General features: G+C 42.8%; 1 protein-coding gene across 4 annotated transcripts in view; it reads left to right on the top strand.

Moving 5' to 3' along the window:
- Gna14 (G protein subunit alpha 14) overlaps positions 1 to 12,863 on the top strand; it is a 199,796-nt gene that overhangs the window by 176,273 nt on the left and 10,660 nt on the right. For all 4 annotated transcript variants that reach the window (XM_087183516.1, XM_004862534.4, XM_087183518.1 and 1 more), the window contains exon 3: positions 9,672 to 9,826. In XM_087183516.1, the coding sequence (XP_087039642.1) occupies positions 9,672 to 9,826 (155 nt within the window). The remainder of the gene's footprint in view (positions 1 to 9,671; positions 9,827 to 12,863) is intronic.

The following is a 12,863-nucleotide window of genomic DNA, read 5'->3' as shown; positions in this document are numbered from 1 at the left end:
GCACAGTGAAGCTTAACCACCACAGCACCCTATCTTTGTACTCGGTCAAGCCTTTTGATTAGTTCTGGCCAATGAGCTGTGTCCAGATGTGAAATCCATTGTGTCCAGATGTGGCCCGTAGACCTTCCTGTACCCTGCTCCATTCTCTCTTCCCTCCTTACAGACTGGGTGCAGTAATCTGGTAGAAGACTCCAGGGCCTGGGAACCTGAATCTCTTCATGACTGTGGAGCAGTCCTCCCCACTCCCACCCTGGACTTGCACTGGACAGTGAAGGAGTATAAAATCAGCCTGTGTTGCTAAGGCATGGAATGTGAGAATCTTTATCCATTCCTTTCTAGTTCTACCATGTCTGAGCTCAGATCTGGATTAAGAAAATGAACTAAAAAATTAGAGCAGAGAGAGATCTTCCTCTTGCTAAATTGTACTTCTTTTAACACAAATGTGTACTAAAAAGCTAAATGAATCCTCCAAAGATAGAGGAGAAATAAGATGGTAGCAGGCCCAGAAAAGCCCTATGTTGCTATATAACATGACCATATCATCTCTGGCCCCAAATAATTTAACTGGCCCAGAACAAATGAATTTTTAGGAGACAGCTTCCATTGGCCAAAGAGAGCCAGGCCTTCCTATATGTGGGTTCAGTATCCGTAGATTCAACCAATTGTTAATCAAAGATATTTGAAAAAAAACTTCATCTGTATTGAACATGCAGACATTTTTCTTGTCATTATTTCCTAATCAATACAGTATAACAATGTTTACATAGCATTTGCATTGTATCAGGTATTATAAGTAATCCAGAGATGATTTAAAGTATACAGGTAGATGTGCATAGGTTCTGTGCAAATACTGTGCCATCTTATGTGAGAGACTTGAGTGTCCTTGGTTTATCCTATCTGCAGGGGATCCTGAAAACAATCCCCTGAGGATACTGAGGGCCAACTACACTTACTCCTTTTTTGGAGGATTGAGATGAGGGCTATAAGGTGCTGCTTGGTAAATTATACTTTGAATATCTTTCATCACACTGGAGCTTGAGAGCTTGGGTACTTTTCAAAGGATCTTAGAAGGGATGTTAGGTGAAATGTGATGTTACAAAGACCTGATCTGGTCCCTACGCTTAGGAAATGCCACCAGGAGTGGTCAGCACAGTTAGGAATCCGTGCCATGGTGACACAGAGGGGAGATGCAGCCTCTGCCTTCCATCAGGCCCTCTCCAGTGGGAAATTGATGTCCTTCACCCCCAACTGAAATTCTTCCTTTTCTTTGCTTTCGGCATTTGTGTATGGGCTTTGTAGTTCCCACCCAAAAGGATGACAGTTAATGGTGAAATCCTCAAAGGGAGAGCCTGTATATTCCTAGAAGCCAGCCCCAGGTCTGGCATGAAGCAGGTGTGTGCCACTGAGAACTGAGGGGTGAGTGAGCCTGGTTGTCAGTGTTTAACTTAATTTGGAACCTTTAGGTCACCCCACCTGAGGCCTAAACTCCTAGCTCCACCCGACCTAAGGTTGTAGGGGATTTTGCATCTAAATAAAATGGAAGGGACAGCAATGGAAGCACTCATATGTCAGTTCAGGTTTGATCAGCACACCAGAATGACTTACAGGCATTTCACTGTCTGCATGAAGCTGTTGGAGCTGTGAGCAAGGCCTTGGAAGGGTTCTGCCTCTGCACTGTCTGTTGGTGCCCTGAAGTCACTATGGATGGACAAGGCTTGTGAGTGGGGAGTAAAACTGGATGGGAAGCAAGGCAGAGCAGAAACAAACTAGAATTCATGGAAGCAAAGTGGATCCCATGAGAATGATTGAATTCTGCCCCTGTCCCTCACCACCTCCATGTTGATAATGCAGGTAACTTGTTCAAGTTGGCACATTTTGCTTCAGCACATTTGTTTATGCAGGACATGGAGAAGCAGACCCAGGAATTGGAGAAGAAGATCCAAGCAAGAGCTGAGGATGATGAGGGTCCTACTGTTCCTTGCAGCAGTGAGTTTGACCAGCCTAGCATGTGTGTGTTCAAGTAGACTTTCAACCTTCTGAGCACAGCAGTGGCTGCAGTGTCTCTTCTGCCTCCCAAAACTACATCAGATTTCCTTTATGGTCAACTCTAACCCAAGACCATGTATAGAAGGAAATTATGGGAAACCTCATTAGGGCTTAGCCAAGCTGGTCTAGTATAGGGCCATATGTCCCGTCTCCTTGTTGCATTATTAGCACTCACTGTAGCTGCAGGTGTTTGTGCCAAAGTAATTTCTCACAGGAGTTTTGGAAAGAGGCTTTCCTCCCCACATGAAACCCACTGAAGTTTGCCCTTATAGGAAAAAATTAAGTAACTTGGCCTTCCCTGCAACATTTTGTGCCTAGTGAATTCTGTTATTTCTTTTTTGTTGGAGAAAAGAGGAAGACAAAGACAAAGATCATAGTAGAAATACAGATTTCTGTTGAATCTTGAGCTGAGTTTTAAAAGATGAATTTCCATTTTGAATGTGGTGGAAAGTCTAGGTGGCTTTAGACCTACAGTTAAGTATTCAAGTGACCACGCAATGGTGGGGTTGGGCTGGTGGGAGAAGTGGCCAATGGAAAATGATCCTTGCTGGAGTTGAGAGTTTACAGAGAAGCTGAAAGTTGATCAAAAGAAGACAGTGATCAAATTTGGGAGACCAAAATTTCACACTTAAGTCAATGGCCATTGTGTTAGTCTGCTTTCTGTCACTTTAATGATACCTGACATAATCAAGTTATAAAAATAAAAGGTTTATTTTGGCTTGCAGTTCTGGAGGTCTCAGTCCATGATCAGCTGGCCCTGTAGCTTTTGGACCTGTGGTGAGGCAGCACATCATGGAGGGCATCATGTGACATAGGAAGCTGGTCACCTCATCACCAGGAAGCAAAAGAGAGAGAAAGGAAGAGACCTGGTTCTACAATCCCCTCTGATGCCCTCAGTGACCTAAAGACTTCCCATTAGGTACCACCTGTTAAAGTTTCTACCACATCCCCAAAGCCTAAGCTGAAAACCAAGCTAACACATGGATCCTTGAGGGACAGTCAAGATCCAAACTATAGCAGTCATTTAAAAAATATTTTAGGTATGCTTGATGAAAAATTATTTAGAATTATTTTGAATGCAGGATTCTATGTTTCTATAAGGTCAAATTACTGGTCATCATGTGTGAACTGTCTATATTTTCCTGATTCTTTCATTGTTCAAGTTCTAGCAGTTACTGAAATATGTTAAAATCCCCCATGGAATTAAGATTTTTCTGTTTCCTCATTTTGACCTGTGAGATATTCCTCTCTATACTGTAAGCTTGTTATTTGCTATATAAAACTTAAGAGCTATGTCTTTCTGAACCTATTTGTCATTTGAAATATCCCTTTTTTCTACTTCTAGTTATGTTTTTCACCTTAAAGTCAACTTTCAGATTAATAGAGAGCCTCCAGATTTCCTTAGGTTAGTGTTTGTGTGTTGCATCTTCCCCTACCCTTTTCCTCCTCACCTTTCTTAGTGTTGTATTTTCTACTCAGGCTTGGCTGTTTTTGATGGTGTGCTGAACACATATTTGAAAGAATAATTTGAGGTTGTAGAAGATGTTATGTTTCAAAAAGGAGTTTCCCTTTCTTCTGCTAGGTGTCTGGAGCACATGGTCCCCGAGACTATGATGAGCTGAAGCTGAGTTGCAGGACTCACCTCGGGACTGAGTCACCTCAGGACTAAGCTTACGCTTCTCAACCCAGAGCTGGTGAGGGGTTTTTGCTCCTCCAACTCTTAAACCTCCACCCCTATCATTCTAGCCCTGTTACCATAAATCAGGAGCTGCTGAAATGCCAACTGCTCCTTCCAGAATAAGCAGCAGTTACAGAGAAAGATGTCCCAGACGCTAGCCTGAGCTTCTTGGGCACCATCTTCCCCTATGCTGTGGCTCAGCAATTATTTACCATTTCTTGACTTCCTAATACATTCAAGCATATTTAAAATATAGTTTATCTGACAGCCCTTAATGGAAAAATTGATCCAAATTTCCTGGTTATCCTTTATCAGAAGCAGAAGTTCTTTTGTTTTCCATAGGAAAAACTTTTTTTGCATCATTGATTGGCATTAAGAAAAGAATTTAATGTTAAGAGGTGGGGTCTCACTGTGCTGTCCACACTGTCTTCCAAGTCCTGGGCTTATGTTTTATGTGTGTGATCCTTTCTAGTAGGTGGGACTATACACGAGTACCACAGTGCCTAGCTTGCATTTTCTTTATACTATTTGAAAGGCTTTAAAAGTGGATAGTTATGAAGCATTGAAATTTTAGATCATAATTTTAATAAAATATGTGGTATAATTCTGGACCTTGATGTCTTCCCTAAAGCAGGGAGGGGTGATTCCCTAAAGCAAGCCAGTCCCAGTATGGAGCTCTCTGGAAGATGACCGAGACTCTGGCCTGTGCCCTCTGCCCTGTAGACATGAGCTTATAGTTCTTGGTGTAGTTTTGTGATGGATGTTTAGGGAATTTCACCCTCTTAGGGTATCATTTTTATACCTATGTAAAATAGTAGGTGGTGATTAATATTAAAATCCTTCAAATTGCAAAAAAAAAAAAAGTTGGAAATACTATGCTACCGGGAACTCTCATTTGTAAATACACATTTTATTTTAAGCTCACTTGTATTTACAAAGCTTGTTACAGTTATGCGTATTACATATTATAGTGGACACTTGAAATATCATCAAATTAAGTTACCATCTTTTTTATCATCTATAAATTAGTTAACTTTAATGAAAACGTCAGCCAGATGAGAATTCATTTAAGAGCTGTACTGCAGGTCCCAATGAGTAAGTTAATAACAATGTCTTACATACTGGGACATTGTTAAGAGAGTAGATTTTAAGTGTTTTCATCATGAAAAAATAAGTATCTCCAGTAATACAAATGGTAAATAGCCCGATTTAGCCATCTCACAAAGTAGACATATATCAAAACATCTTGTTGAACACCATAAACAATTTTAATTTTCTAATTAAAAATTCATGGATAAAAATTAAAAATGTTTAGGGGCCAGGGATTTAGCTCAGTGGTTCTGCCGCCTGCCTTGCAACCACAAGGTCTTGAGTTCGATCCCTGGTACAAAAATAAACAAAAACAAAAAATGTTTAAAAAAACTTAATCCTCTAAGAAAAGTACTGAGAGCTCAAGTGCCCTAGGGAGACAAAGTCCCTTTTCCTCAGTAAGAAAGCCAGCCCTGGGATGCAGGCTCCAGGCCACTGGGCCCATTTGTGGTGTGGGCGCCCTGTGGTGAGGTCTTGGTGGGTGTTGGCAGCCTGCTGGGCACTGGGTTGCAGCCAGAAGAGCTCACTGTGGTAGACAGGGGTTGTCACCATCATCCACTGGCCCCTTCATGAAGCCAGCAAGGAGCCAACGAAGGCATCAACTGCCCTAGGAGTTTTTGTGTGAAACACACGTGGAGAATTTACCTGTTCACCTGTTCACCCTTTAAGGTAGCAAGGATGGTGATTTTCTTTGAGGGAAAGGAAAAGTCAGTGATGAGCTCTGTATTCTGAGAGCCTGGTCATGTTTCTGTATCTACTGGGTTCATTCTTTTAATACTTGCTCCTTTGAGGGTTTTTTTCCCCAATTAAGCAAATGTATTAAGCAATATCAACAATATGCTGCTCTAGACTGGGATTCTGCCATAGAATACAGTAGACTCATATTTTAAAATCTTATTTTAACTTTATATTTTTGTTTGTTTGTAATTGTCATACATATTAATCATCTTCATCATAGGGAATTTGTACCTGTGTATAATATGTCTTAACTCTTCTCTTTTTTCCCCATTCCCCTCCCCTCCCTTCAACCCATCTTCCTCTCCCCATTTATGAAAGCTTTGTTTCTATCTTTTCCTCCTATTATCTTTTTTCCCTTTCTTCTCTTTCCCCTCTTTCCTCTCTCACTCCCCTTTCCATTTGAACATGCTTTTCCCTTTTCCTAATATCTATGCCCTGTTATGCTCCTTGTTTATCCTTTGGGTTTCTCATGCAAGAGAAACAATGGGATATTTAAATGTGTATGTTTGATTTATTTCACTGAAGATTATGGTCTCAAGGTGCATCCATTTTCTGAGTAGACCCATTTTATTCATCTGCTTCCTGGACATCACTTCGAGGTTGGCTGCCTTCCACTCAGCACATCCCCTCTCTAACTGGTCACATTTCCCCCAGGCCTGATCTCTTTGACTTTTTGTCTGCTTTCCATGAAATGAAGAAGCCAGTTTTAGTATATGTGCTGCCGAAGCGAGCATGAAGAAGCCAGTTTTAAATGTCACAAGACTTTCCTCATGGCATGAGGGGCCCCTTGTGCTTAGAGTTAGTGCATGGTCAAGGCAGCTAGACTACTGTCCTTCAAAATGTCTCTACTCTTGTGTGCGAGATCCTCAGCTATGCCAGAGAGAGGTGTGCAGAGTCCTCCACTCTTAAACTATACAGACATGGCTAACAGACATGGCCTGCCTTCCTCTCTGCCTCTCCCTGGGATCTGCTTTTTCTTTTTACTAGCAGAGCCAAGGCAGGTCAGTTTCTCTACTGCAGCATGTATCAGTCAGGATGCTGATGGTAACACATTGCCTGTGGTAACACACTGCCCCCCAAGTTCAGCTCTCTTAACTTACTGCTGATGAAAACTTACAACTGACCTCACATGTGTCACATGTCTGTGTGGTGTTAGGATGTCTCTGCTCATCGCAGTCACTTGGGAACCCTGGTGTTAGAGGCTTGTCTTGTCTCTTGCTTCTGCCATCACCACGGTAGATGAAGAGAAATGTGGTGAATTATTCACTGGCTCTTTAAAGTCCCTCTCCCAAAGAGATGAAAGTTACTTCTACTCATTTCATCCATCGAGAAGTTCAGTCCTTGGGTTTGGGAGACAGAGAAGTGCAAATATATTTGCAGTGTCCCTGATGATTGTCACAGCACTAGTTCTTGGCAGCTGGGCTGAATTTAACAGCTAGATTCAGGAGAACTGCTCAAGAGGCTTGTGACACGAGAAGTAAGGGTGTTGATTGCCACTGTGGGCAGAGTGGACAGACAGAGCCTCCTCTGGGAGGCCCCCTGGGCCCCTTCCTGCTCTCCTTGACACTTGTACAGGCCTCTGTCACCCTGCCCTAGTAGGATGCCCTTTGGCTGTGACTTTTGGTCTGTTAGATACACCTCATATGCATCATTAATACTTAGGGAAATACACACACCTACAGAGGACACCTGCACAGTCTCTGGGCTGTAAGGACAAAAGTGACATTGGTTTTATTCCCTTGACATTCCCTGAGCTAGCTTGAAGACACAGGAAGACAGGTATTTTGAATTTAGAGGCTAGAGGTTGGAAAGAAACTATCTGGTCCTGTTTGGGTGGAACAGAGAGGAGAAGGTGGGAGACAGCACTTCTGCTGACATACACTCTCCAGGACTGTCCTTTGTTGTCCTTGCTGGCCAGGAAAGACAGGTGCTGGTGGATCAGATACTGAGGTTTAGAGGCTATTGATATGTCCTATGTTTGGAAACAATTATTTATCAGGCATCTGCTATACCCATAAGGCAAATTGTACTCACATGTGAGTAATACTTTATAGTTTATGTTTCGTGTTGTCCTGAAAATCACTGGCTCCCTTTGCAAATGAGGACACCGAGACAGGTAACTTGTCTGGGTCCTTGTGATGCCCAGCTGTATGGCTTGGAACTCCGGGTCCTGGTTCCTCATCCTGGGCATTTCCACTAACCCATACTGTCTGAGGATCCCACAGTCCCAGGGAAGATTTTATTCTTTTTTTTGATGGATGTGGGGCAAAGTTATGTTGTTGCAAGTGAACCTGTAAGGTTCTTTTTCTCCAGTTGGATGATTATGAGGATTAATAGTGCAAGATGAAAGCAATGTTTTGGAGGTTTACCATATCCACGGATGGAGCTCACAGCTACCAAAGGCTTACTTTGCTGACTTATTTCTGCCAGTAAATAGCCAGCTTTGCATGATGTAATCACAATGAGATGCAGAAAGATGAGAGAGGGCAGAAGATTCCTGGTGTCCCCTCTGTCTCACTAAGGTTCTCTTGTCTGCCACAGCTTGAAGCCGAGGAAGGCAGGCTGAGTCTCTGGAGCCAAAATATGGAAATGTGGGTGCAAGTAAACTGTATCATTTCCATTTCCCAAGGTTCAGAAAGATTTCCAGCCTTATACTGGCCTTCCATTGATTAAATGAGATAATGCATGTAAAGCCCTTGGCACATAGTAAGTGGCCAATAAATAAATGGTAACCATTCTAATAGTAATAATTTTAGTAATAGGGATCTTTATTTGTTATTTAATTAAATTATTTTATTTTAAAAATAATGATCTTTAAGTTATTGCAATAATAGAACAATAGTATTAGATATGAGAAAATGGAAAAATAGGAACAAAATCTTTGTAAATAGGGAGGAATGGAGGGGTTGAAGGGAGGGCTGGGCAAGGGTGAAAAATAAGAACCAAGAGAGATTATGTCAAGGTGCAAATTTCCAATGATGAATGTCATTATATTGTATACCTAAAATGTACCAATGATTAGAATGAATAATCGATAATGCAAAATAGGAAGAAAAGGTCCAAAGGGGTAGGGGTAGTGGGAGGGGCAGGGGAAAGGAAAGAAGGGAAAGGAAAAATGATGAGAAATGGAAAAAAATGGAAATAAAGTCTTTGTAAATAGGGAAGGGTGGAGGGGGTGAAGGGAGGGCTAGGAATGGGGAAAAAATAAGAACCAAGATGCATCATGTAAAGGTACAATTCCCAATGTGAAATGTAATTGTGTTGTATACCTACAATGTACCAATAAAAGAATTCAATAAAGTGAAAAAAAGAACAATAGTATTAGAACAAGAATGATTTAATGATCATGGTAATAATAAACATACTGTGGCAATCAGTGGTGTGAGGAGCGAACACAATGGGAGTCGTGAGCCCAGGGGAAAGAATTTTATGAATGAGGCCTGAGAGTAAAAAGCAGTCTGTATAGGAACTCTGTACTTTCTGCTTCATTTTTCTGTGAATGTATTACAAAATAAAGCCTATTTGGGGCCGGGGATTTAGCTCAGTGGTGCTGCTGCCTACCTCAAAAGTACAAGGTCCTGAGTTCAATCCTCAGTACCAAAAGAAAAAAAAAGAAAAAAGAAAGCCTATTTAATTTTTTTAAATAAGGAGAAGAAAGCAGGTGGACAGTTGGTATTACTCTTTTCTGATTCTCAGAGACAGTGCATCCCCTTATTGCTTGTTCCTGGTGGACCCACTACCACCACCTAACCCTTGGTATGCCATGGATATCATAATTTTGAGCTGCTAGCTCTGTAGATACTCAAATGAGCAGCATGTTAATGAGCAAGTAAAGTTTGCTGCTGGACGACTGACCACTGTTTCTCTGGTCACCCCGGGTGTTGACTGCTACACTGCTGGACAGAGGTCGCAGGCTTTGGGCCCCTGTGGTTCGCTCTGCTGAGCTGAACTCACTGTGCCTACAGGGGCATGGCTTGGCTGTACGCAGACCCCCAGGTTATCTCTCCAGCCCACAGCTAATGAGATCCCCAACGCACAGACCAGTGCAAGGTGTCCCCAAACCACCAATGGTTGGCTTCTTTTCCTTTGCCTAATGAAAGGCTCTCCTTTCTTTGGGTAGGAAAATGCCCAGATAATCAGAGAAGTGGAAGTTGACAAGGTCTCCATGCTCTCCAGGGACCAGGTGGAGGCCATCAAGCAGCTCTGGCAGGATCCAGGAGTCCAGGAGTGTTATGACAGGAGGAGGGAGTATCAGCTGTCAGATTCTGCCAAATAGTGAGTACAGAGCTCCAGCTATGGCTTCCCACGGTCCTTTTAGGCAAACTCAGTCTTGTTTCTTTGAAACTTATCACTGCTTGCTGACACAGGGGATGGCCAGTGGCAATATCACCTTCTGCTGTCTTTCTGTGTCTCCCTGTCACCTCTTGTGCTCTGTCTGACCACCTCCTAAAACCCTTTGATCCTCTGTGTATCCCCAGAATCCCCTCCTGGCCTATACCTACCTGCCTTTTCTCACTGTATTGTAAGCCTATTATTTTCAATTGGAGGTTTAATCAAATTGGGAGTTTTCTTAGTGGGTATTTGGGGTATTGAAATTATGATTTAAACAAGGAATATACCTGCTTCTGGTTTCCTTTGCTCCTCTCAATATTTCTCTTTCTGGTTGTCTTGAACCAGACTTGCCTCAAAACCTAAAATCAGACTTCAGAGCAGCAGTCAGCGGCTGATCTGATGTTTCCCTCTAGTGGTTGAGACAGGCATCTTCAGGCAAAGCACACAGGAAACAGTCCTTTATAGACCCCCTGAAAAAACCTAGGTTTTGATCAGTAGAGTTCTAATTTCGTTTATTTTCTGAGATGGGGTTTGCCGTGTTTCTCAGGCTGGCCTCAAATTCACAATCCTCCTCCCTTAACTTGCTGAGTAGTTGAGATCACCAAGTGTGCCACTGTACATGGTAAATCACTTCAATTTTAAATCATTATTCCCTAAAGGTAAACGATTTGTTCGGATGGTCCCGCAAGGAAACCATCCCAGAGAGATCACAGAATTTTATTTTCTTAAGAATTTCCTGAGGCAGTGTATCTATCAGCCAGGTCACTGGGAAAACACTTCAGTTCTTCTTGAAGAGTTGATGATCTCAGCAGTGTGGCTTTCTCCCTCAGTACATAGCATCATCCACCCTGTGAGGGCCCTGAAATCCTTCCTGAGACCACCCACGTTCCTTCAGATGCTGCCATTGCCCTCTGAGCTGGGTTGGCTGGGGGTTGTCCTCATTGTCTGGATAAGGCAGTGGGTTGGAAGGGAAATGTTATCTTCTACACAATGACTTTCCTTTAGTGTTTGTCCCAGGCTGAGTGTTCAGTGTCATTATCCAGATTGGCATAGTCAATCAAAGCACAGACACAACACCAATAAGATGTTAGATCAGCAAAGAGATGGAAGGAAGAAAGTACCCCAAAGAGGAGGTGCAGACTGACAGCCTGCGGAACCAGGGGTTACTCAGTGTCAAAGGCAGCCACGGCCTCCCTGGTCCTTTCCTGAGACTGCTTGGTATTCTTTTCTCTGTGAGGCCCCTGGGGGTTGGTAACAGTGCACGATGTACGTCCGTTTGGAAGAGACCCAGCAGAACTGTGATAGAATTTAGGGTAACCCGAAACTGAGGCAAGACCATCGAGAAGGGTATGGGAGCAGCCAAGGTAATGGACAGACTTACTGCAGACTTACAAACCCAGACGGCTGTCCCATCTTCAGAATCTGTGGGACATGGGGCATTGGTGCATTTCCTTGGTCCAGGTCAGTGGTTCTCATGTACTCACTTCACTAAAATTTGATGGATGCTTGTAATATGCCAGGCACCATAGTAAGGCCTGCAGAGCAACCAGTTCCCTCTGCTCTCAGGAAAGTAGAGTTTGGTGGCATGAGGCAAGTATGAAACAAACAGTCACACAGTGAATGTAATATTCTCCCTTTGCCTCCTGGGGATACATTCCAAGACCCCTAGTGGAAACCTGAAACCATGCATAGGATCGAACCCTATATATACTGTATTTTTCCTATTTGTATGTACTTATGGTACAGTTTCATTTATACATTTGGCACAGTGTCTTAGTCACTTTCTTGTTGCTGAAACATAATACCCAACATCTACAACTTAAGGAAGAAGAGATTCATTTTGGCTCAAGTTTCAGTCTGTAGTTGGCTGGCCCCATGGCAGGAGAGCATGGCAGAGGAAAAGCTGATCATGGTATGGCAGACAGGAAGCAGAGAATCAAAGGAGGAACTGGGAAGGGAGATAGACCCAAGCCACGCCCTCCAGCGACCTGCCCCTTCTAACCAGACCCCAGCTCCTAACAGTAAGTCAGCTTTAAACCCCAGTAATCTGATCACCTTCCAAAAGCCCTTCCTTTGAGTGCATGAGGCTCTTGGATCTAAGCTATCACAGTAAGAGTTTAATAATGACAATATAGAACAACTTTGGGGGCCGGTATTAAGTAAAATAAGAATGACTTGAACGCAAGCACTGTGATAGCATAAGAGATGATATGGTAACTGAGACAGCTACTTGGTGACTAACAGCCTAGTAGTGAATACAGTGTAGATACATTGGAGAAGGGCAATTCATATCTAGGGCAAGACAGAATGGGACAGTATCAGATTTTATCATGTTATTCAGAAAAGCACATGATTTAAAACTTAGAAATCGTTGCCAAGCATTGGGAGTACAGGCTTGTCATACTATCTACTTGATAGGCTGAAGCAGGAGGATCATCTGAGCCCAGGAATTTGAGGCCTGCCTGGCAATACACCAAGACCCTGTCTCTAAAAACAAAACAAAACAAAATAGAACTTATGAATTAAATACTCTGCAGCATGAATGCCCATGGGTAACAACTGTGGACAGTGAAACCTGGGTTAAGGTTACTGCCCAGGGAGAACAGCACTGAGCCCTGGGCTTGTGACATATGAGCAGAGGTGTAGAAGGTGACCCCAGTGCCTGGGCTCTTGAGCTGGAGGCTGGAAGGCGTCAGGCTTTCCTTTAACCCTCGATTCATCTTCACACTGCCTGTTCAGGGCCTGGTGTCCAGGCTGTGCTGGGAGAAGGCAGGCCCACCTCGGCTTGCAGGGGACTTGGAATCACCAACTCCATTGTTGGCCAGGATCTGAGTTAAGAGTTATTTTACTAATTTAATTTTTATATGAGCTTTAAAATTTAAGAATAGAGTGCTCTCATTTTACTAAAGAAAAAGTGATTACATTTTAATAATCACTCTACGCTTTAATATTTGGCCCCAAATAATCTAAGACAAGTTTT

Source organism: Heterocephalus glaber, unplaced genomic scaffold (assembly GCF_053883595.1).
Source record: "Heterocephalus glaber isolate CG9 unplaced genomic scaffold, H.glaber_assembly_v1.0 deba00001481, whole genome shotgun sequence".
In the NCBI taxonomy this organism is placed as follows: domain Eukaryota; kingdom Metazoa; phylum Chordata; class Mammalia; order Rodentia; family Bathyergidae; genus Heterocephalus; species Heterocephalus glaber.
The sequence above is the reverse complement of the archived record's forward strand: the minus strand, read 5'-3'. Positions and strand labels throughout refer to the sequence as shown.